This window comes from Echinops telfairi, unplaced genomic scaffold, assembly GCF_000313985.2.
Source record: "Echinops telfairi isolate 266 unplaced genomic scaffold, ASM31398v2 ScPeMD7_7467;HRSCAF=8505_0, whole genome shotgun sequence".
NCBI classification, from domain to species: Eukaryota; Metazoa; Chordata; class Mammalia; order Afrosoricida; family Tenrecidae; genus Echinops; species Echinops telfairi.
This window is the reverse complement of record NW_022111367.1, coordinates 6062558-6087968: the sequence shown is the minus strand read 5'-3', so window position 1 is coordinate 6087968 and position 25411 is coordinate 6062558. Positions and strand designations below refer to the sequence as shown.

At 41.5% G+C, this 25411-nt stretch overlaps 1 protein-coding gene across 1 annotated transcript in view; it reads right to left on the bottom strand.

Moving 5' to 3' along the window:
* Positions 1 to 25197, bottom strand: part of CUNH13orf42 (chromosome unknown C13orf42 homolog) — a 29700-nt gene extending 4503 nt beyond the window's left edge. The window contains exons 1-3 of the mRNA XM_030888427.1: positions 24784 to 25197; positions 9508 to 9655; positions 5865 to 6105 (exon numbers count right to left, since the gene is read on the bottom strand). Coding sequence (XP_030744287.1) covers positions 5865 to 6105; positions 9508 to 9655; positions 24784 to 25197 — 803 coding nt within the window. The remainder of the gene's footprint in view (positions 1 to 5864; positions 6106 to 9507; positions 9656 to 24783) is intronic.
* Positions 25198 to 25411: the final 214 nt, after the last annotated feature.

Here is a 25411-nt window from a genome sequence, read left to right as displayed (position 1 = left end):
AGAACTAGAAAGGTGAGGCTCACCACCCATTTATCCCTCCACCTTTCAATTAGCCCCACATGTGATTATCAGCCAGGTTGGCACAATTAACTAACTCAGATGGGGGCTAGACTTAGTTGTGAGCCCCAAACCCACTCATATGTATACATGATTTATATATCTCCTTGGTCCACTTAGGGAAATCATTATCATTTTATCCGAGAATATTGCCATTCATCGCCCCAAAAGACATATATTACTACGTAAATATTAATATAGTAATATCATTAATGTAGTTTATGGTATAGAATGTAAAATACTGTTAAGAAAAAGAAAGTATATGTGTATAAAACAGCTTATTAAATTTTTTCCTACAGAGGGGATGAAACAAATGGGATGTTCCCATTTATCCCCAACAGCAACTCACTGAATAATAAATAAATAAATAAAAAGTACAGACTGAGATAGCAGAACTGGGGTGGAAGTTGAAGCGTTGCAGAGTTGGGTTGAGGGCAGAAGTGGAGGACAGGAGGGACTGGAAGGCCCAGAAACTGGGAGAACACCTAGAGCTCTTACTCAGCCCAGTCGCTTTTGGATGAGCATGGGCAACACTGCAAACATGGATCCCAGAAAAGGAGTTCATCTGAGGAAGCTGTAGTCCCCCCCATCCACACACACACACACACACACACACACACACACCCTTTTCTTAAGTAGTGCACATGGGCCATGGGAATTCCTGGGCCACACAACAGGAAAGGGGTGCAGGGAGAGCATGGCATTCTGAAGGAGAGAGCGCTGTTCAATTTGGCTGAGACCTGGCTGGAGGGGCACTAGGACTTGGAGGAAATGCAAGGCCAGCCGGGCAGGGGTCATTGTAACAGGGAACACAGGGAGAAAGAGGTAGCTCTCTGTACACAGTAAGAGTTTACGAGAAATGGCCTATGGAGGTATACCCATAAGGGAAAGACAGAGAGAGCCCCCACCATCACCACAAGAAATCTGAACCCCACCATTTACCACAGCATCTGTGACCAGCTAACTGTCCCTTTACTTCCCCAGGCATGTATATCGGTTTCCAACAATACTCTATAACACCCGAATAGTATTGGAAACAGCTAACGATAGAGTGCTTTGTAGGGGTTCTCCTGAGAACCAAGGCCATTGGTGCTGGGTTTATTCTGACTCTAAAGGCCCGTGGAGCAGTGATAGTGTCCTGTGGGGGTCCCAGGGCTGTTAGTCTTTGTAGAGGCGGGTTGCCACGGCTCTCCCCCATGGAGCCGTTGATGGGAGCAGGCCCACGTCTTTTGGGTGTCACTTCATTGTTTGGCCACTGCGTCACCAGGGCACCTAGTTAGAAATTTTCCCCATGGAAATCAGCATACAAGATTTTAAACAGAAGTAGGATAACAAAATAACAACAAATGCACAATAGAAAAAGATCAAATGGGGCCTTATAAAAGAAGTTAAATGGGACCTTATAAAAATTTTAAAGCATGCTCATGAAAATACTTTATTGGCAACCTACAGACTGGGAAAGATCTTCAGAAACAACTTATCCAATAAGGATTTCATCTCTAAAATCTGTTGAAAGTGCAGCAACTAAACAAAAGGATAAACAACCCAATCGTAAAAGAGACAAATGGACATGAACATAACTGTCACCGCAGAAGATATCCACATAGCCAATGAACATATGAAACCTGTTGAAGATCATTAGTCATTAGAGAGCTGCAAATCAAAACTAAAATGAGATGCCTGGGGTAAAGTGACACTGCATATATATATAACAGTAAGGCTCATCTCAAAAAAACCAGAACTAGATCCAGCAATCCCATTCCTAGGAATGAGGGGATTTCAAAAATTTTGGGGGAAATTCCATTACCTGTCAATTCCACAAAAAAATCCCACCAATTTTTTGGCATTGCCTTAGGTATACTCTAAAACAAAAACCAACCCCACTGCCATCATGTCTTTTCCAATTCATAGTGATGGTATATGTCAGAGTCTAACTGTCCTTAATGTTTCTAAGACTGTAAATCTTGACAAAAACAAACCATCTTAGTCTCATCTTTCTCCCTCAGAGAAGCTGGTGGGTTTAAACTGCTGATATTGCAGTGAACTGTCCAAATGCTTAACTCGTTGTGTCATCAGGGGCCCTTGTATATACCCCAGAGGTCTAACAATTGTACAATAGACATATGCACATTATATTCATTGCTGCTTTCTTCATATAAATCATATGCTATTGTGAATAAAGCAGCAATCAAAGTGTCCATTAATAAATGACTGGATAAGTAAACTGTAGGCAATAATAAAGGACACTGATGATTTCATGTAACATATTAACATGGATGGATCTGGAGGGCATAATGCTAAGTGAAATAAGTAAAGAAAATAAGGACACACGTTATATTATCCCTCTTCCATAAGAAGATAAGTATAGATAATCGTGTGCATATATAGAGATCAATGCTCATTAGAGGTTGGCAGGAAGGATCAGGGAGGGGAAGTTACCCTTTAGATCATAGAGACTTGTTGTTTGGGGTGGTTTGCTTGTGTTTCATGCGGGGATAAAGGGCACGGAATGAGGATGGAGTGAGCACAGCACAACCAAACAGACATCAATGCTTGGGTGCAGATGGAGAGATATAGGGTAGGTACGTTGTATGGGTAGGTACATATTTCTACAAAGGTGAGAACAGAGAGAAGTACCTATAATCAAAGAAACAAAACCCCAAACCCACAGCCAACAAGTAAATTCTGACTCATATAAACCCTATAGGACACAGTAGAACTGCTCCTTAAGATTTTCCAAAGTCTAAATCTGTACAGAAGTAGACAGCCATATATTTCTCCTGAAGAGAAGGACCATCCCCTGGTGGTTAGCAGCTCCATACAGAACCCCCTGGACCCCCAGGAGTCCTTGACATATCTATATTTAACCTATATTTAACATGTCTATATTTAACCTAAAAGAAACTCACTGCCATTGAGTCGATGCTGGCACATAGCAACCCTGCAGGGCAGAGTAGAGCTGCTCCGTATGTTTCTGTGAGTGTCACTCTCTACAGGGTAGAAAGTCTCATCGTTCTCCCCGGGAATGGGAGGTAGTTTCTTGGTGGGTTTTTTTGTGGTGGTGGTGGTGGTTTTGTTTGTTTTTTTAGCTAGTTAGTTTTTGTATGTATGTATGTATGTATGTATTACTAGACAGGTGGTTGCTTGTTTGTTTGTTTGTTTGTTTGTTTTAATCATTTTATTGGGGCTCATACAATTCATCACAATACATAGATCAATTGTGTAAAGCACACCTATACATTTGTTGCCCTCATCATTCCCAAAATTCACTTTCCTCTTGGGTTCCCAGAATCAGCTCATTTTCCTTTTTTTCCCCTCTCTCTCCCTTCCTCCTCCCCCCTCCCCCATGAACCCTTAATAATTTATAAATTATTATTATATCTTATATTATACTGCCCGGCGTCTCCCTTCACCCACCCCTTTGCTGCCTGTCCCACAGAGAGGAGGTTATATGTAGATCCCTGTGATCAATTCCCCCTTTCTACAACCTCCTTCCCTCCTGGTATCACCATTGTCACCCCTGGTCCTGAGGGGTTCATATGTCCTAGATTCAGGCAGGTAGTTTTGAAGTACCAACATTGAGGTTAGCACCCATGGGTTATCCACTATGCCACCAAGGCTCTCAGATGTAGCTATTTTTTTTTAAATGTGGGTAGAAGCACACATATTCATTCATTGAAACACAAATAAGGGACACAATAAAAACCATGGACACAATAAAAAACATTCAAGATGGGTCTACTGGGTTTGAAAGCTTAGGACCATATTTGATGAGATAACTCAATTGGCATAAATGGGTTCCCCAAATCACATATATCCTAGTGAAGTGGGTAGCCTCTGGAGCTTGCAAGTAGTCATCTAAGACACAGTTGCTGGTGTCTGCTTGCCAGGAGCAAAATAGTAAAAAGGAAAAAGAAAAGCTCACAAGAGAAATAAGTCTACCTCTGCCTTGAGACTGGAAGAACTAGATGATGCCCAGGTACCACCACTGACTGTTCTGATGAGGTCACAATCGATGGTCTCAGAAAGAAGGGGAGAAACTGTGCAGGAGAAGTTGCATTTCGTTAAATAAGCAAGCACATACACACACTAGAACAGTAGATAACTGAGGCCTATCACCCTGCCACAGTGTTTAAACCTAGAACTGAAACTGTTGAGATAACCTTTTAGCAAAAAAGTTGAGTGGGACCCAAAATAAAGGATATTATCCACAAGATAGTGGGGGGGGAGGTCAGATGCGTAGGCATTCCCTCCACTGAGGGCAATCAGACTGCCTCTGGGGACAATGGACAGGCTCCTGTAGGCGGAGTTTTCGTCCTACTGATAATGGTTCCTATGGAGACCCAGAGACCACTCCTAGACCACCCTCTCATTACTATGTTACCTATAGTGTAACCCCTTCCTGTGATGTATGTCTCTACCTGTAATTAGTGGGCTGGTATGCCCCCAAAAGGTATATAGGCGTGGGTCAGCAAGATAGAGCTCTCTGATCTCTGACTCTCTGCTCTCCTTGCTGCTCACTCCCTGGTCACTCCCCTCTCTTCCCCCTCTCCTCTCCCGTCCTCTCTTCCTTGTTCCCTTGCCCTTCTTCCCTTCCCTCTCTCTTCACATGGACCACCAAGCTGGGCTGAGGTGAGCAATGCTACCATGTAATGTATCTAACTGCATTATTGTAATATCTCTCATGCTCTCGATGACTTTAATATAATACTTATATATCTCAACCGTACAATTGTACTTACTGAACCCGCGATTAGCGGTGGGGGCTGGCCCCCCACCTCATCGCCAATTTTAATTTAATACTACAAGATAGGTGTCTTAAAATGCAAAATTGAGGATGAGGGAGCATTAGAACTCATTGTGATGATGTATATACAACTCTTTTTAAAAGCGATTGAACTATGGAAGTGTATCATATGTGAATACTATGTCAAGAAAACTACAGGGGAAAAAGAAGACAGAACGAATGGAACCTATGGTTATCGGGGTCACGGAGGAGGAGTTATTGCTTAGAAGGCATTGAGTTTGTGTTATGGTGGTGGACGAATTGGGAAAAGCCTATCAATGACTGTACAACAGGAAGAGTGTAATCAATGGCACTGAATTCTATATGTAGAAGTTGCGGAATTGGAGAATGCTTTGTTGTGTATGTCTTTGCAACAATTTCAAAAAATAATTTCATGAATAACAAGGAGTACCAGGAAGAAGAAAATGTTCTAGAATTGATTGTGGTGATAATTCCACAACCCGTCTTGCTAGGATTGAATTAATGAATTGTATGACATGTTTTTAAAGTACAAATAAAACTGTTAAAAGGGAAAAAAACCTGAGGCAAATAAGGTAAGGAGGCAAGGAAATTACCAGAACACTGGAAATGGAGCAAACGGGACCCCACTGCACAGTGTTGACACCGTGCAATAAAGCTAAAGAGTGTCACTGAACAGTTTGTGCAGAAACTGTCGAAGGAAAGGCTTCGCCTGCTGTGTGAACTTTCTCCAAAAACTCAGCAAAATATTGTTTAAAACAAAAAACTCCACAGCACACAAGACTCTTCCAGTCAGAAGGAAGGGGAAGCAACCCGAGCAGAGGCATCCGTTAGGAGCAGGTAATAGCTATGAAGTAGGCTTACAGTAAAATACCACCGTCCAAAGCCAAGCAAACAAATGACAATGAACACCCTCCTGAAAATACATAGGAATAATGTTTGGTGTGTAGAATGGGAACTCAAGCCACTGTTAGAATTCCTCTTCAAGACACTGGAGGACATGAGAACATTGTTAGCACTATTTTTTAACCTAAATACTTACTCTTTTTTACAGGCTTTGGGCTTAAACTTCCAGGTGTTGAATGCCCCTTCTACAGCTTTGGGCAAGTAAATAGGGTGCCTTTCTAGTCTCCTCTGAGTGCTGAGGGTCCTCCACTCGGTGCTTGTGCGAAGCTGGACATCCAGGGTCTGAGCAACCCGGGCAGCCATGGCCTTGGAATGTCTCCGCGGTGCCCGTAGGATCCAGTTGGAGTGTAAGCTGTGAGTCCGGGAGCTGGTGGCCACTGGGAGAGAAAAGGAGGGTTTGCCATCAAGAAAAGCAGAAGACGAAAGGGGAATCCAATTGGGAACTCACAGCAAATGCGCAGGTACAATGTTTGTAGAGCAAGTTTAGAAAGGGCCAGCAATTTAAGGATGAGGGATTTGACTTTATAATCGTGGTGCGCGACTGCAATAGGATGATCTTCATTAACAATGTGTACATATATTTATATTGTTTAGTGAAAAGAGAAGAATATAGCAAAGAGACTGAAGGCCCTCTTTTTTTAACAAGTCCCTGGGTGGAGCAAAAGATCCTGGGTGGCATAGTGGTTAGGAAATGTGCTGCTAACCATAAGGTCTGTGGTATGAAACCAGCAGCTGCTCCTCGGGAGAAAGATGGGGTTTTCTAGTCCGGTAAAGAGCTATAGTCTTGGAAATAACACAGGGACAGTTCCCCCCGTCCTATAGGGTCACTCTGAGTCAGCATTGACTTGATAATAGTGCGTGGTGATGGTGGTGGAGTGGGGCAAACGGTGAGTTAAGAGCTTGACTTTTACCAAAGAGGCTGGCAGTGGAAACCTACGCAGAGGTGGGTTGCCAATCAGCTCCTGAAAGGCCAGCCTTCACAACCCTATGAAGCAGGTCCTTTTTGCACACACAGGGTCACCATATGTCTGAATCCATTTGACACGTGAGCAACAAATATAGATAGGTGTAGGTGTTTATAGACAGAGATGGAGTTGGGGAGAAAGAGAGACAGAGAAGGGGCAAGGTTTCAGTGGTTGTTATTGTTAAGTACCCTCAAGGTGGTTCTAACCATAGTGAACATTTATATTGTAAAACAAAATACTGCCCTGTCCTGTGTCATCCTTATGTTTGAGACCATCGGTGTAACCACTGCACTAATTCATCTTGTGGAAGGTCATCCTCTTTTTTCCCCTGCTACTTAACTAGGCTCGATGTCCTTCCCCAGGGACTGGTCTCTCCTGACAACATGTCCAAAGTACATAACAGGAAGTACTTGCTTCTAAGGAGCATTCTGGCTGTACTTCTCCCAAGACAGATTTGTTTGTTCTTTTGGCAATCCATGGTACTTTCAATAACACAATAACAATTCACATTGAAATATGAGAGTTCTACCACTGAACCATAAAGGAAGTATTTGAATTATAATTCAATGGTAGAGCTCTCATATTCTATGAGCGAGACTAGGGTTTTATTCCTAACCAATAAATCTTGTGTAGAGTCACTACTAATCTGTCAGTGGAGGTCTAAGTATTGCTAGGATGCTGAACTGATTTAGGGAAGCTTCCAGACTAAAATGAACTAGCCAAGCTGTTGAAAAACAGTCACTGAAAACTCAGTGCATCACACCACCTGATTCACAAGGACTGTACAGAACTAGGAAGTTTTGCATTCTGAATTGGAAGGCAACTCCATGGCAGCTAACCTACATCAGCAGGTGGGCATTGAGAGGAGCCCTGGTGGCACCAGCATGTAAGCATTGGACTGCTAATCATTAGGTTGGAGGTTCAAACTCAACCAGACACTCCTTGAAAGACAAGGCTGTCTGCTTCCATAAAGAGTTCCAGCCCCAGAAGCACCATGTAAGTCTGCCATGAGTTAGAATTAATTTTATGGCAGTGGGTAGGTATTAAAATTTTTTTTGAAAGGACAAACACCAAAATGATGATGAGTGGTGGAATTAGAGGTATAGTTTTATTAATATGATTTATAGTAAGCATACATATCATTACTATTTTAATGGGGAAACTGTAAGTATTATCATCAAAAACAATTTAACTCCAAAGATGAAATTTACATCTTCGGTGAATACCTAGGTATTCACTGTATTTCCTAGGTCTTATCCTGGGACAAGGCTGTGCATTGCCAGGAACTGAAGGGACTGCCTGGGAGGGGAGGGCAAGCAAGTTACCCTGAACAGTAAGAGAAGGTTTGCCATCCGGAGTCACTTCCTGTGGAATTTTACAGAATCCCATGAAACCTAATTAACATAGATAAATATCCAGGTGAAAGAATTATCGTTTGAGCAATACTCAAGAATGATACTATATTTATACCAAATGTTGGTACTTTAGTATCTTGGGGCCAATAACTCCCTGAATAAAGTTGAAAGAAACAGACAGTGAGTGCTAGAATTTCAAAGTGGGCTCAACTCGTGAACATGTTCGATTCTTGGTTCCTCATCGGGAGAGAACCAACAACACGTAGGTCGGCATGGAGAGAAGGGCCTTCTTAGCTTGACTCTTACTCTCTCTTCAGAGCTCTGGGAGGAGGCCTCTCCTGGCCTGCATCTCCACCTCTCTATTCCCACAGGGCAATAGTGGAAAGGGGGAGATGTGGATTTTTAACAGGGTGGGTGCGTGGTCAGAATTGGTTCTGGCAGACAGTGCTACGTCCAAGGCAAGCTAACTTCTGTAGGCTCAGAAGTTTGATTTCCCCTCCCCAACCTCACCATTCAAACCTATGCATCTTTCCATCCTGCCTCCCAAGCCCACTCAAACCACCACTCTGTTTAGTCTCTACAATGAGATTTAGGGAGCTCTGGAGGTGCCGTGAGATAAGCGTTGGCTGTTAACCCCAAGGTCAAGAGTTCAAACCCACCAGCCACTCCATGGGAGAAAGATGTGGCAGTCCTTTTCTCTAAAGATGTCAGTCTTGAAAACCCTACAGGGCAGTTACTGCCTGTCTTGAAGTATGGCTATGAGTTGACATCAACTTGGTGGCAATGGATTTACCTTCCAAGGTATTTTTTATTCCAAGGTATCTTTGAGTGGTCCTGAACTTCAACCATTCAGCCAATGTATGAACCATTTGCATCACCCAGGAACTCTCTGGAATGTTCTGCACCTTTTCAGAATGCCATGTGATTGGATCATAGCTTTTTAAATGGACGGATTTCACTAAGCAATCCACATGTAAGGTTTCCCTGGGTCTTTTCGTAGCTTGATACCTCATCCCTCTAATTTGTTGAGTAATCCTTCATTGTTTTGATATCTCTTTATCCATTCACCTACCAAAGGATATCTTGGCTGTGTCTAGTTTTATTTTAATACAGTTTACCTCTTCCCATTACCCAAGAATTTCCCTGTAGCTATCCTTCATAGAGTCTTACAAACATTCTAAGCAATCTTACCTGTAGTAAGTGGATCAGAAGAAAGGACTTTGGGTCCCAATGTGGCCTCACAGCATTGGAGAGTTAGGCTGGAAACATGGCAGCTCAGAAAACGAAAGCAAGAAGTATCCCAAAGAGAATAGGTTCTGGGATCAGGCTATGGCTTGCATGTGTGGGATTTCCCTTTAATCATGGAGGTGGGATTCCTGCTACCTACTCAGTCTACCACCAAAGACCTCAACCTGCCCACTCATCAGCCTCAAGAAGTCTGGCTTTCCTTGGCACTTACCATCAAAGTCCACATCCTCGTTTGGGGGGTCGGTCTCAGTGGGGAAGGACCGCTTCTCTGTGTCCAGCTCTGAGATGATGGAGTCAAAGAAGGCTATTGCTTCTGCCACGTCTGCACTGAACTGTGAGCACTTCTTTGGGTTTGCTTTCTGTGGGCAGAATGAGAGAAGACTGTTCCTGAGCCAGCCTCCGTGTGGTCTCACGCGCGTCAGCCACAGAAGTTGAAAAGGATTAAGTGTTATCCAACCAAATTTATATGGAGTTTTAACTTTGTGGGATTTAAATTTGAACAAGCATCCTGGGGAAGGAAGGAAGATAGCCCAGACCCATAATTGTCTAGTTTAATCAACTTCTAATTATCTCAACGATGTAGAGTAGAAAGGACAAGACATACCACTTTCCTGGTAATTAATTTGTTACTAGATAATAGGAATAATAATTTGGTTTTCTTTGGTTTCTCTGCTGATAAACATCCAATTAAAAAATTCCCAGTTGTTTAGGTAACTGGTGAACTCCAGAAGTAAAAGCATCCTATTGGCCTAAAGTGACAAAATTCAAGCTCAAGGCATGACATGAATAGAAGAGAGCCTAGGTTTGATCATCTGAAAAGTCACCAATATTCAACTCGGTCTATTTACATATCTAGTGGTGGAAACAACCCAATTGTCTATCAACAGATGACTGGATAAGTAAAATGTGGTATGCACACACAATGGATTATTACTGTCATAAGGAAAAAAGAAGTTCTGATACATGCTACAGTATGGATAAAACTTGAAAACATTTTACTGAGTTACAAATATTGCATGATCACAATGATGTGCATTATCTAGAATGGGAAAATACCTAGAGACTGAAGTTAATAATGGTGATCACAAAGTAGGGTACTGAGTTTTTGCTTGAGATGATGTAAGCTTTTAGAATCAGATCATGATTATGGTAGCACAGAATGGTAAATGTAATTAATGTCACAGATGGTTGAAATGGAAAAATTTTGCTTTAAGTATATGCTATATATATGTATCTTCAATTGTGCTATGTATATATGTAGCAATATTTTGTCTTGTCAACATTATTTGCATGTATAAGTCAGTGGCATTCATTATATTCATCATGCTATGTACCTTTATCCATTCCAAATTTTCTGTCACCCTTAATAGAAACTGCGTGCTCAATAAGCAATGAAGTCTCCCTTCTGCCCTCCCACTGCAGTGGAAATGTAAGAAATAATAGTAACTTAGCCAGGTCCCAGGTTCTATACTACCTCTTTCTCTTCCATAATCTTATTAAATCTTCACAATAGCCATGAATGGTACGGAAGAGTGACATCACAGAAGTGAAAGCATCCTATTGGACTTACAAGGAGAACTCATGAAAAAGGAGATAGAATCAATAAGAGAACTAAGAAAGAATTCTCTGAGTAACTGAAGAAGGACTGAGAGAACTTGTACAGTGGAACAATGTCCATTAATGTTGGCAATTTTGACCAAATGTAGAGTTCTTTTATTATATGTGGGCATTTAAAAGTGGAGTGGTATTTAAGATGAGCATTATTAAATTACACACTGCCATGTTTGGAAATAAAAGGATGCTTCTCTGTGTGTGTGCCAAGAGTTTTTTCAAATACATGTATTTTGTACTGCTAGAAAACAGTTTTAAACATATAGAGAGTTTTTATTTTGCATTTATAAAAAGCTTTTTCAGAGAAGATAATAAAGGACCCCAACATGCACTTGATCTTTTCCATAAAAGTGAGCCATTATCTACATGTAATTATTCTTCTCCATTCAGAGAACCCTGACATTGAAAGAGAACAGGGCTACAAAGTAGAAACAAGCAAGAGAAAGACCAGGAGTGGAACAGAGGCTTCAAAAAAGTTTCTAGCAGTTAGAGAAGAGTTGAATAGCGGCAATTGAGTTACCAGGGGTTCCTGGAGTTGCAGGTAATCAACTTGACTGCTAGTCCAGCCACCCAGAGATACCTCACAAGAAAGAGATGGTCAGCACTTCTGAAAAATCAGCCTATGGAGCACAGTTCTACTGACACACATGAGCTCGTGCCGTGAGTCAGAGGTGACTGCTTGCAACTTCCGTTAGTGCAGTTGACTAGAGAAACAAATCCAGGGACACTCACATATGTATTAAAGAGAGCTTTAGATCAAAGAGTATATCAAGAAAACATCCCAGTCCAGTCCAGATCTAGTCCATAAGTCTGATATTAGCCCATAAATCCGATACTAGTTCATAAGTCTCTCTTCAGACTCATGCAGCCACGTGCAATGATGCAGAATGTAGGAAGATCACAGGCCGGTGGGTGCAGAATCTTATGGATCCAATGGCGGTGGAAGCATCACAGGGCTGACGCAGGTCTCAGTGTGGCTCCACATGGCTTGTGAACAGGAATGTGAGGCAGAGAGAGAGAGTGTGGCCTGCTGCCAGGGAGAAAGAGAGGAAGTTCCCAGAATCCTTATGAGAAGGCCACACCCACAGGGAGGCATCATCAGACTATATCTTGATTGATAGACTAGACTCCACCCCTATACTTATTTATCAAGTTGACGTGAAATTATGGAACTACCATACAACCGGTTTTGCTTAATAATATATTTCATCAAGAAGGAAAATAGACAATCACAACATAAATGACCTATTATCTCACTTAATCTTGACAGTTCCACCTAAGCTTCACAGGGATAGCCAGTAACTTGACCAGGTCAGGTTGACATCAAAGCTGATGCTCTTTATACCACATGCAGACGAGGACAAGGTGGCTGCTCCCTTAAGAGAGAATTGGAGAGTGGACAAAGTGACAGGATAACAGAGATGACAGGATCAGAAAAGCTGTATTGGCAACCAAATCATGAAGAGGTACTGTTTGGAGCAGAGCAGGGTAGGGACCTGCAATTCCCTAGGAACAATCTATAACCCACCGTTTATGAAGGGTTTATTCAAGTGACACTGTATTTTGCTACTCACAGAAAAAATTAAAGGTACATGGAGGATTTTTTAACTTTCAGGTAAAAATAAATTATATCATTAACTTCCTTTGGGACTCCCAATTTCCTTGGTCAGTCATAGGTAGATATAAGTGTGTATTATTTGATATTTCACTTAATTGCCATCGGTAACCAACTGGTCTGTCAATCAGAAAATCAGGGTTAGAGTAGAGAATTAGCAAAACACTGTGCATATATACAGTAAATATTTAATCATAATTTAAAGTATACAGATGTCTATTGATTCATCAATATTTTAAGTAGACCTTGCTTACTTGAGTTCTACATTATCTTCTTTGCTTAAATTTTATCCACAATATCTCATCTACAGTTTCCAGATTTGGTTTATTTAAAGTGACCTTTACACAGAAAGCAAACTAGGAACTTCAAGAAGCCTGTGGGAAAATTCAGTGCAAAATCCTTCTAGACATTTTCTATCTTTCCTCAAGATAGATGTTTGTTTGGCTCAAATCTCATTTGGCTGTACATATATCTGTGACTTTCTTTCCCTCCCCCCGACCCCAGTTTGAGAACATTTTATTTGTTCTTATAGTCATTGTTATTGGCTCTCCACGACCCCAGCCTTCCCTGCCATACCCCCACAGAACCATTAATCCAGTTACTGATAGATCTACTTCTTCTGGATTTCATACACTCTGAAACATTTAAAGAAAAATAGAAAACAACAATAACAAAGTAAATGGATACCAAGTTCAATATAAAAAAAACAAAGCAGAAAATATTGAAAACTAGAACAAATTTTAATGACTCATAAGGGAGATGAAATGATAGGGTTTTAAATTTTAACCTAAGTGCATCTGCAACGCTCCACTTTCCAATGCTCTCTGCATGTTGGCAAGGCGGCTCACATCCCCAGTCCTCGACCAGAGTGGACTTCCTAGCAGCTTAAGACGCGTGTATTTCCTTACTTCTTCTTCTTTTTTTTAACAGTTTTCTTGGCACTTAATCCACACATCACACAATTCAATAGTTTAATCACTTCAAAAAGAACTGTACAATTACTACCACAATCCATTTGAGAACGTTTCTTCCACCCACCCCCATAGTTAAATCATTTTTAAAATGAGTTGTGCCATCACCATCCGTTCTCGAGTGCTCCCGCCCACATACTTTGTTTGCGCCCCCAGCCCCCTCCCCCTCCCTATCTCTCATCCCCCACTCCTACATCCCCTTTAAACCTTTACATCAGTTCTTATCTCTATGCCTCCACTCCTTCTGTGCTTCACAAACTGGAAAACCCAACAGAAACAGGACAAAAAACAAAGTGGTAAGGATAAAATAATACCATAATAATACAGAGATAAAACTACAAATAGTGCATAAGGAAGAAAATACTACCGTGAATATTTATATGGCCAGGGAAGAAATTTTTGTCATGGAACAAGCAAGAAATACTTGCCCTGGCCTAGAAGAATCTCATGGGGATCTGCCAACGGCTTAATCTGACCAGACACTCTGCAGATGGGTTTTGGACTCCCACTGTCCCCCATAGCCTTCGACAAATTGGGTGTTCACAATGTAGGCTCTGATACTTTTCCCTTTGTCAGATTTGAATTTTGTTATTGTGATTTTTGGATCACACAAGCTGTGTGCTTCTTCCGTGTGGATTTAGTTGACTCTTCACTTAGATGGCTCCTGGTTTGAATACAAGCTTTTAAATCGCCAGACACTATTCTGATTGATAGCCAGGCACCATCTGCTTTCTTCACCATATTTTGCTGTCGCACTCTTATCTTCAGTGATCATCTCATGAAGGTAAGTGTGGAGCAGGACAAGGTTGTCAGAACTAACTGTTCTTGGATTGGGACTAGAGTTCAGTGGGGGCCCAGAATCCATCTGCTTGTCCCTGAGATATGCATGACTCAGGTTTATTTTTGGCGATTGTATGTAACTTTCTATTATTGAACCATTCTAAAGCATTTAACTTAGTTTTTACTGAAATAACTCTTTTTTCAAATGCATATTATATTACATGTAAGTCATAATTAAAGTGCATGATAAACTATAATTTTACAATAATAATTCTATATCTCATAAACCACTTAGGGGAAAATATGATTTATTTTTAATATAGACATAATTATTTCAACTTGCAATAGTTAAGAAGTACAATTGATATACTCTAGGTTCTGAAAAATGTTTAATTATTTTAAAATTTTAATAAAGTCACCCTCTATTCAAGTCCAGCGAATAGTGGCTCATCTATGTCAAATAAAGCCATGCACTGTAAGGTTTCCAATGGTTACTTTTTTAGAAATAGATTGGCAACCCTTTCTTTTGGGTACCTTTGAGGGAACTCAACCCTCCTATCTTTCTGCTGGCATCTGACTGTGTGAACAATGTATACCACCCAGGGACTATAGGAAAGAGCATCATGAAGCCAATATACTTATTGCCAGCTTCAGTAACCATCAATTTTTTCCCATTCTTGTTTCATCTATTACCCTCTCACATTTATTTCCCTCCTAGGGCATTTAAAATTTTTTCAAATAATATCATTCTACCAATAAATACTTTTATATGTATCTCTAACAGATAAGGATTTTCTATAATATTGTTATCACACTTAATAAAAGAAAACATCATTTTGAATACCAACTAGTACTAGTCTTTGTTCTCTTTTCCTTCACTGACTCACACCTGGTTGTAGTTGGTTTGCGCAACTCAAAATCCCAACAACATTGTATTGCAAAGACAGTTTTATTGACCTATAATTCATTTAACATACAATTCAATAGCTCAATCATATTAAAAAGAGTTGTACAATCACTACCAAAGTCAATTTTACAACATTTTTTCTTCTTTCTTGTACTCATTTTTATTAGTAGCTAAATCTCTTTTTCATTTGTTTGTTTTTGTTGAGCTGTGGAAAAGGTTTTAATTTAATTTTTAATAGCTGTATTGGCATATACTTCACATATCATACAATGTAGTTATTCAATCATATTGAAAAGATTTGTGCAACTATCACCACAATCAATTTCAAAAAGCTTTCATCTCCTACTTATTGTTGTTAGCTCCCTACTTCCTCCACCCCCATTCTCCTCTTCCATTCCCCTGGGCTATTATCAATTTAGTTACTATCTCTCCAAATCTACCTATCCTAGATTTCATACACAGAAAGCCATACAAAACACAGTCAGGAAACAAACAAACAGAAGACCTACCATAATGACTAGAAAACCCTCATCATGAGGAAGATCTTCGGCAAGATAGATGGACATAATGGTTGCACCGAGAGCTCAAACATAAAAGCAATTATGAGATTGCACAGGATGGGCAGTGTTGTGTTCGGCTGTGCAGAGGGTTGCTATGCATTGGAACCGAGTGGATAACACCTCACAATAGACACATGTGGCTCCTAAGCACTCGAAAAATGCTATGGAGGGACTGCATTTTTTTCGCTCTTAAATTTAAATAGTTATATGTGGCTGCTGTGTTGGAAATGCATATCTAAAACTTGAGAGATTAATAGTTTAATTTGGGGCAAAGTAAGAATTGATTGGTGTTGGTGTATACTTCCCAGTATATCACATCGAGGTATACAATGTATATTTCCTTCTTTGAGTGATATTAAGATTGATGGAAGATTTGGGTGAATTGGACTTGATTTATCCTAAAAGTTCACCCTCAACCTTTTTGCCTATTGATTTCAGCAGCCATGGTCTTCATTTATTCCATTAGTAATTGTAAAATATTCATTTTCTAATTCTGCATTCTGCCAGCATTCATTAGCCGTACTTCTGATATAAAGAGGAACTTTCCTTCATTAACTATATGGATACCTATCAACATAATTTGTACAGAAATGTCAGGATGCATTCTTGTACTGAATCCTTTCCCTTATGTGACTTCCTTCATGGTAATGAATTGTCAAATGCCTGCATTCTTTAGCAGCAGAAACCCTTTGAAGGTGGACCTTGAGACCTTTGACCACCACCTTTGCAATCTTTGACAGCTTCTCTATTTTAGGCATTACAAAATGCCTGAGCTACTAGTCAGGACTTCCAGGGCCTTTCCAGGTCTTTGATGAACCCCAGGCGGATTCTGTCCTTACCAGTTTTTCCATAGCACAACGTATGCCTTTCTGACTTCTACGACAGCATCTCCTTGATGGGTTGACCACTAGTATGAAAGGTTGCATCAGCTAAGACCCAGGATTTATTGCAGGAAATTCTACTTTACAAAGAGTTAGTTTTATAACAGAGTCACTAGTTGGTACAAGCAGCTACTATGCAATGCTACTCGCCAAAAGGTTGCCTGTTCATCTGCTTCTGAAAGGTCAATCCTGAAAACCCTATAGAGCATAATTCTGTTTGGACATATGTGGTGTTACCATAAGTCATAGTCAACAACAACTGATTTAATTTTTTTTTAAGTTTTATAAAATAGAACTTCAGTCAGTAATAAACACCACTGAATAAGACAAAAATAGTTCAGCCTCCTTAAACAAGTGTGTTAGTCCGGGTTGACTAGAGAAACAGATCCAGGACACTCATATGTGTGAGAGAGACTTTATATCAAAGAGTAATTGTATGTTAGGGAACAGCCAAGCCCAGTCCAGATCAAGTCCATAAGTTCGATATTAGCCCATATAAAGTCCTCTTCAAACTCACACAACACATGCAATGATGCCGAGTACAAGAAGACCACAGGCCAGTAGGTGGAAAGTCTTGTGGATCCAGTGGTGATGGAAGCATCTCAGCACTGGCGTGGGTCTGCACGTGGCTCCTCCAGTTCCAGGGCTCTGGCTCCATCAGTGTAGCTCCATGTGACTTGTCAACAGGAATGTCTTGCCGGAAGACCAGCAGAGAGAATGTGCTTCCCACCTCCTGGGAGGAAGATAGGCGTTCCCAGGATCCTCAGGAGAAGGCCATGCCCACACAAAGGCTTCATTTGCTATAAATTGATTGACAGGCTAGACTCCACCCCTTCACAATTTGACAGATTATGTACTTGCCACAACAAGGAACTTGAAAAAAATTTGATGGCCTTGCTCCCCTCTCAGTCATGAAAGTGTTTTATCTCGGGAACTTGAAACTTCTCTGGAAAGCCTGTATTATACCTAGCCCTGCACATCCCAGGGTCCTGCTCCATGAGATGATTCTCCTTTGCCAACAACATTGAGGCAGCCCCGTGGAAAGGAACTTTCTAGAAAAGCATATGTATTGCATTATAAATTCTACTCCAGTTAACCTTCATATGTGCATTAGAGATTAAATTTTACAGTATTTGGTTAGTGGAAGATTGTAGTCTATAGGAAAAGCTCTAATGCCATTTATGTATATCTTGACATAAATTCAGATACCATTTGAATCCTGTTACTTCCCCAATAACTGCTTATCATTGAACAGGCAATGTGTTTATGTTTACACAAGTCTGTAGCAAGCATGTTGCCCTCAGGAAGAGTGTGGTTAAAAGCATATATAGTATCTTTAGAAAGATATTCAGATGAAGGCCTAGGGAACTTGTCTTGGCATTTCCCAAAATAGCCAATCAGATGAATGTTATCTAAGTTAAAATCTAGGGGTCATGGTATTATCTTGTAGACAAGTCATGCCGATCACTCAGGATTACATGATCTTGAGTCATACCCAACCACTATGGAGCCAGGTAGTCAAACAATCCTGTATCTTAGTTTAAGCTACAACTGTTTATATGTCCCAGTCCATTCCCTGTTTCTGTAGTCCTGCCTGCAATAGAAATGACTTGCACAAGTCATGATCTTGTGATGATCTCATTTTTTTCTATTGTCCATAATTAGCTTCGTGGATGTAAGTTGGTAGACTCCTGTGGGCATGCTGGTGGTTTCTCTAATCCAGGATAATTGTTTGTGGTCATGTTTAAGGGTTAATAAAAGAATCCCTATAGGACATGCTTGATGGTGGAGTCTTTCCCACTTAGCATATATGTAGCATACCGTGGGCTCAGTGTTATAATTTTCCAAGTCTCTTCACCCCCACCACACCTGCTCTGGGGCTCAGCTTATTTTTCCCAGATAGAACACTCTATTTATTTCTGTGAAGTATTGACAATTCCCCCATGAACTAATAGTATCTATAAAGCTGAGTGTCACAACTGTTAATGAAATTTCCAGGATCAAATATGTTCAAAATGTGAGACAGTAGTTTTCCCTTGGATTGGTTGGGTGAAACTAACTGCAAAACTATTCAAATTCACCCACGAGCATTTAAATAGTATCAAAAGAAGGCTTTCAGGGTAAACGTTTCTGCATTTTCAATAAGGAGTTCTGATGGTGCTGTGGGATAAGCACTGGACTGCTAACCACAAGGTTGGTGGTTCGAAACCACTAGCTACTCCTCAGGAGAAAGATGAGACTGGCTGCTCCCATAAAGATGACAGTGTCAGGGATGCTACGTGGAGTTTCTATGAGTCAGAATTGACCCTATGGCAGTAGGTTTAATTTCAATGCTTACCCCTAGGATTGTGTTGGTACACAACACCTAACTCCGTAGGTGTTGGGAGCTCTTATTTTTAGGGTATTCCAATGTCTATGTATACATATTATACCACTACATCTAATTTCAAGCTACTAGCAAGACACTACTGAATGTGGGATTGGCCGCAAACTATTATACAGAATCCCTGTCCTACAAGGATAGTAGGCAAATGTAATCTCAAAAGCATATATAACAGCTATTGCCTTTATTTATAACACTAATTATAAATGTATGTAATTGAATTTTAGAATAATTCTATATTTAACAACTGGTTCACAAGGAAGACTTGAAGCACTTCTTGATAAAGATCAAGGAGTGCAGCTGTGGCAGTTACATGATCTGTCAACTTGTGAAGGGGTGGAGTCTAGCCTGTCAATCAGGTCGCAACCTGATGACCTCATTTGGAGGCATGAAGGAGATAATAGCTTACTAGAGGCTAGGTATACTCTCTAGCTGCAAGACATCCCTGTTGACAAGCCACATGGAGCTATGTTAATGGTAGCCAGAGCCCTGTAGCTGGAGGAACCATGTGAAGACCCATGCCAGTGCTGAGATGCTTCCACCACCACTGCATTCACAAGACTTTCCTGTGACCTTCCTGCATTTGGAAGGTCATTGCATGGGTTGGTAATTTGGAAGGTCATTTGGAAGGTCATTGCATTTGAAAGGTCATTGCATGAGTCTGAAGAGGAATTTACAGACTGGTATCAGACACTTGGACTAATCTCGGATGTATGGACTTGATCTGGACTGGGTTAGGATGTTTTCTTAATGTACAATTGCTCTTTGATATAAAGCTTTTTCTTATAAACATATGAGTGTCTATGAATTTGTTTCTCTAGTCCACCTGGACTAACACAGCAGCTTTCAATATGGATTGCAACTCAATGTAAAGAAAACCTCACTCTTCACAATTGGATTGATAGGTAGCATCATGAGAAATGAAGAAAAGATTGAGGTTAGAAGCATGATGGCAACCAAGTAGCAAACATAGGAGACTCTGCAGAGACCAGGAAGAGAGGCCACAGAGAAAGATATCCTACACTTCCAGACTGCAAGATTCTCAGCATAAAGATAAGTAGATACAAATGTATTAAAATAAAAGAGAAGCAACATCTGCTAATAGACTCCCCCTTTGTCATCAGCCCCCAGCACTAGCCATCGGAACTCAGATCTCCACCTCTCCTAATCAGTTTTTCCAGGTGCAGGAGCTAGCTAGAGTGGCTGACCAGCAGAGCTACGGGGACATAGCCCTGCATGACCAGCCGGGGACTGATATAAACACAAATAGGCTTGGCTCTTGGCCTAAGCCAAGGAAGCTCCTGTCTGATACCCTCACAGCCCTCCCTCCCCTATAACAAGGTTAGTACAGCCCACTGAGCTGCTTGGCAGTGACTCTACAGAATGACCTGGAGCAGGCATAGTGACTAGACTGACTCTCCCTACAGGCCAGGGGAGCTCCAGGTCCACTCAGCAAAACTAATCCTCCATTCTGGAGTGACAGCACTGCAGGCCCAAACCCCACCCCACCCATCGTAAGGCCTGGCAATTCCCAGGCTTTTAAAATATGTCTTTGGTTAGCAAATAACACACACACACACACACCTGGTCCATGAGCAAAGTCTTAGCATAATAATACAAGCACAAACTGCAATGGTGGGGGGGAGGGATTGTAAATCACAGGCAGGGAGTTGGGAATTGAAACAAAGACTGAAATCCTCCGAGTCCAGAAGCCATTCCAGGCTCACATAACTAGCTGTTCATCAGCTGTTCCAGGACTCTAGGCCTGGTCACCACTCTAAGTGGCTCACATCAGCAACCTGCCCTCTGAGTAGGCAGTTGCTTCATTCCTCATTCCTAGACCACCTAGGCAGGTGGCAGGTATAGACCCCACTACCCTATCCCCACATGATTACTTCCATCATCCCACAAGAGCAAACCCAATTCCAAGCTGCTTCCAAAGATCAACCCTGGTTGTGTAGCCAGCTCCCCCAAGATCTCTTTTGCACAGTCAGTAAAACCCAAGCCCTGACCTCCGGCAGTTCTCTGTCAATGTAATGTTGCAACCATTGTTGGATGATCTTCTGAAAAATTGTACTTGCATGTGATTTCAATGATATTGTTTTATGATTTGAACACTCTATTGGGCCACCTTTCTTTGGACTGGGTACAAAACAGGGATCTCTTCCAGTCAGAAGGCCAACAATTTGGCCTTCCAAATTTCCTGGCATAGACAAGTGAGTGCTTTCAGTCCTTCATTGACTTGTGGAAACGTTTTCATTGGTATTCCATCGATTCCAGGACCCTTGCTTTTGGCTAATGATTTCAATACATCTTGAACTTCTTCCTTAAGTTTCATTGGTTCTAACTCATATGTTCCCTCCTGCAATAGTGGAAAATCAGCGATTTCTTTTTGATATGCTGACTCTGTACAGTCTTTCCATCTTTTTATGAGGTTTACTGCGTCATTAGATATTTTGCCCATAGAATCTTTCAGTATTGCAACTCAAGGCTTAGATATTTTTCTTCAGTTCTTTCATTTTAGGAGATGCTAAGTGTGCTCTTCCCTTTTGGTTTTCCACTTCTAGGTCTTCGAACATGTCACTATAATATTTGGCTTTGGCTTTGCAAGCTGCCCTTTGAAATGTTCTAGTCAGCTCTTTGACTTCATCATTTCTACCATTTGCTTTGGCTACTCTTCAATTAAGAGCAAGTTTCAGAGTCTTTGGACACTCCCTTTGATCACTTAGTCCTTTCATGCTTTCTTCATGAATGATGTTCTTGATATCCTCCCATAGTTCACCAGGTAATTAATGATCAATGCAGCTAATCTGCTCTTGAGATCTCGAAATTCAGGTGCGATATACCCAAGTGTATTATGGTTCTTGGGGACTTGTTTTGATTTTCTTGAGCTTCAACCTGAATTTACATATGAGCAGTTGATGGTTTGCTTTAGTCAGTATTTGGCCTGGTTTTAGCGGCTATTTTGAGATTTTTCCATCACCTAGTCCCAAAGATATAGTCCATTTGATTTCTATGTATTTTATCTGGAGAAGTCCATGTGTATAGTCTCCTTTGTTGGAAAAAGCTATTTGCTATGAACAAGTCATTGGCCTTGCAACATTCTATCACGCGACCTCCCGCTTCCTTTCTGTCTCCAAGACTATATTTTCCAACTGCTGCTCCTTCTGCCTTGTTTCCAACTTTTGAATTCCAATCAACAATAATTATCCATGTATCTTGATTGCACATTTGATCAAATTCAGACTGAATACATTGGTAGAATTCAATTTCTTCATCAATAGCTTTTGTGGTTGGTGCATAAATTTGAAAATTGTTGTATTGACTGGCTTTCCTTGAAAGCGGTTAGAGATAATCCTATCACAGACAGCATTGTACTTCAAGACTGATTTTACAATGTCCTTTTTGACAATGAATGCCGGGCCATTCCTCTTGATAGTGTTATTCCCAGCGCAGTAAGTCACATGGTATTCTGATTCAAAATGGCCAATACCAGTCCATTTCAGCTCACTAATGCTTAGGATATTTATTGTTATGCATTCCATTTTATTTTTGATAACTTCCAATTTTCATAGATTCATATTTTATACATTCCAAGTTCTGATCATTCACAGGTTTTTGCAGTTGTTTCTCCTCACCTTGAGTTGTGCCCATCAGCAAACGAAGATCCCAAAGGCTCCGCTTTCTCAAACTTCACCCCACTCATGGCACCATTGGTCAACCCAGTCTGGGAAAGCAGCTCCCCCTCAATCACATGTTGAGTGCCCTCTGATGGGAGGGATCATTCCTCTGGCACTATCTCCCATAATGCCCTGCTTTCATTTAATGAGGCCTTCAGCATCTGACAATGCTTTGAAGCTATACATAAAGTTATCAGCAACTACTTCCTTCAAAGTGGGCAAGGGAGTCCTTTTCCATTGTCTGTTCTTGGTCTAGAAGCTCTGCTGAAACCTGTTCACTTTGGGGGACCCTACTGGCATTTGAAATACCAGTGACATAGCGTGGTATCAGCTCCTCTTTTTTCCCTTCCTCCCCCTTCCCACCCTCATGACCCCTTGATAAACTATACATCATTATTATTTTCATATCTAATGTAGACATATTTTCAGAGCTTAAAATGATTGTTTAAATTACTCCCTCCTAGTATAAAATGCAGACAGCTGATACCATTGGGTTAGGGCAAGCCCTAGCAATCTGATAGCAGACCAATCAGTCATTCAACATTGATGGAGCTGGCCCATCCTGAGGGCACACTGGGGCAACAGCAAGAATGGAAGAGACAGGCCTGTTTTGAGCATCTTCCATCCAGTTATCAGGAAAGTGAGATGAATGTGCAAGACAAGACAGCCTCCAACCACAGGTATACAAAAGCTAGGAAATGAGGCTGGGAATAGCTGGATGAATTAAGGGTCATGTCCCTCAAGTGACCTAGCACACAAAAGCAGTGTCCATGAGCCTCTCTTTGTAAAGCATTACTGGAATGCTCAAACAACAATGAGATGTGCAAAAGCACTATGATAATTATACAGGACAACAACAACAACAAACACATTCTTTCATTCACTAATCTCATTCTTGTGTCTCTCCAGATTCAGACTTCCAGTCTTCAGCAAAGCTCTGGGACTAACCCACCAAATGCCTAGGCCCAAGGTACAGATTGACTAACTCCTTCCCTTAGTTGGCTTGCCTGGGAATGACCACATAGATATTTAAAGGAGCTAGTCTCTGGGTGACATAAACAGTTAATACACTTAGCTGTTAACAGAAAAATTGGAAGTTCAAGTTCAAATCCACCTGGAGATTCCTCAGAAGAAAGGTCTGGTGATCTTTCTTACAGTGAAAACCTTACAGAGCACATTCCACTCTGCAGCACCTGGTGTCACTTCTGATACCTGGGCGTCATCATAAGTTGGAATTGATGGCAACCAGTATGGTAACTCATAACAATATTTCACTTGGATTTTTAGATATGCTAATAATTGTTATTAATAATTATAAATAAATAATAAGGAGAATTTGTTGATAATTCTGTGCTAGACTCTGTCATCCATATGCCATACAAATGCCATCTAGTTTAGGTAGTCGAGTGGTGAGTGAGAGATTTGGCCAGGCCTCCCCACTGGCCTACTCTGTAAACCAAACCTCTACTACTATGGAGCCCATTCTGACTCATAACGACCTATGAAGGGTTTCTCTGATTACAAATCTTCATGGGAGCAAATTGCCTCATCTTTCTCACACAAACTGCCTCGTGCGTTTGAATCTTGCGGCCAGCAGTGCAGTATCTTACCCAGAATGCCACTAGGGCTCAGTAGCTATCATTCACTACTACTTCCTTTTTCTTCGGCATGAAAAATCAACACAGGATTAGTTCATTTCCCCAAGGCTGGGGAGAGGACAACCTAGCGTCCCTGAGGACTACTAAATAAGAAAGCAATTTCTCTGGAGTTGATTCTCACCTAAGGTGACCCCCTATTATATCAGAGCCGTACTTTGCTGCATAGGGTTTTAAGTGGTGGATTTTTCTGAAGTGGATCCGCAGGCCTTTCTTCCAAGGCACTGTGGGTGGAGTTGAACATGCAAAATGTTTGACCCTCCAACTTTATGCTCACAGCCCAGCCTGATAGGTTAGCACCTAGGGAGTCCTCAACTACTACTCACCTGTAGCTGTGGAAGGTGAGAAAGGGGCTGAGGTATGTTGCCCAGACTATTGGGAGAATTCCTGTGCACCGTGCACATGTACTGATTGGGCAGATTGGCAGTGCTCAGTGGGGCTTACCTTTACTTCTCGGGGAGTTGTTTGGACAAAGGCCTTTTTCCCTGCCTTGGAAGACTTGGAGGACGTGGAAGATGACCCTTGAGCATGCCTGGGCTTTAGGTCGTGGAGACTGCTGAGGTATTTCTTGCGCAGGGCCAGCAGTTCCTGCAAGTACTGCAAGCAATCCTGGGTGCGAGAGTACATCCATGCCCTGTCCTCCTCGTGCTGCAAGTAGTACAGGCTACTGTCCATACTGCTGGTGCTCTTGTACTTCTTCAGGGACTCGCTGAAGGTCTCCCCATGGTCTCCGACTACATACATGGAACTGCTGCGAAGGAGCCGGACAGCCGAGCCAGCCCCGCCGTAGTACTGGCTCTCTACCTCTGCCTTCCTCTCTGGGCCAGAGCTGAAGATTGAGTGGATCTTCCTGAACATGGTGCTCTGTTTCTCTCGGAGTGCTCCTGCCAGCTGCCACCTGATCTAGTTCCTGGAGAGACAGACAGTAAACAGGCCGGCTGCCATTTACCGCAGGGGTCCCAGCGAGTGCTGGCTGGGTTAAGCCGGAGGCCTGGGCATCTCTCAGGGGGGACAGTGACACAGAATAGCCAAAGTGCCAGAAATAGCCTGCCAGGACAAAGACTGGCTTTGG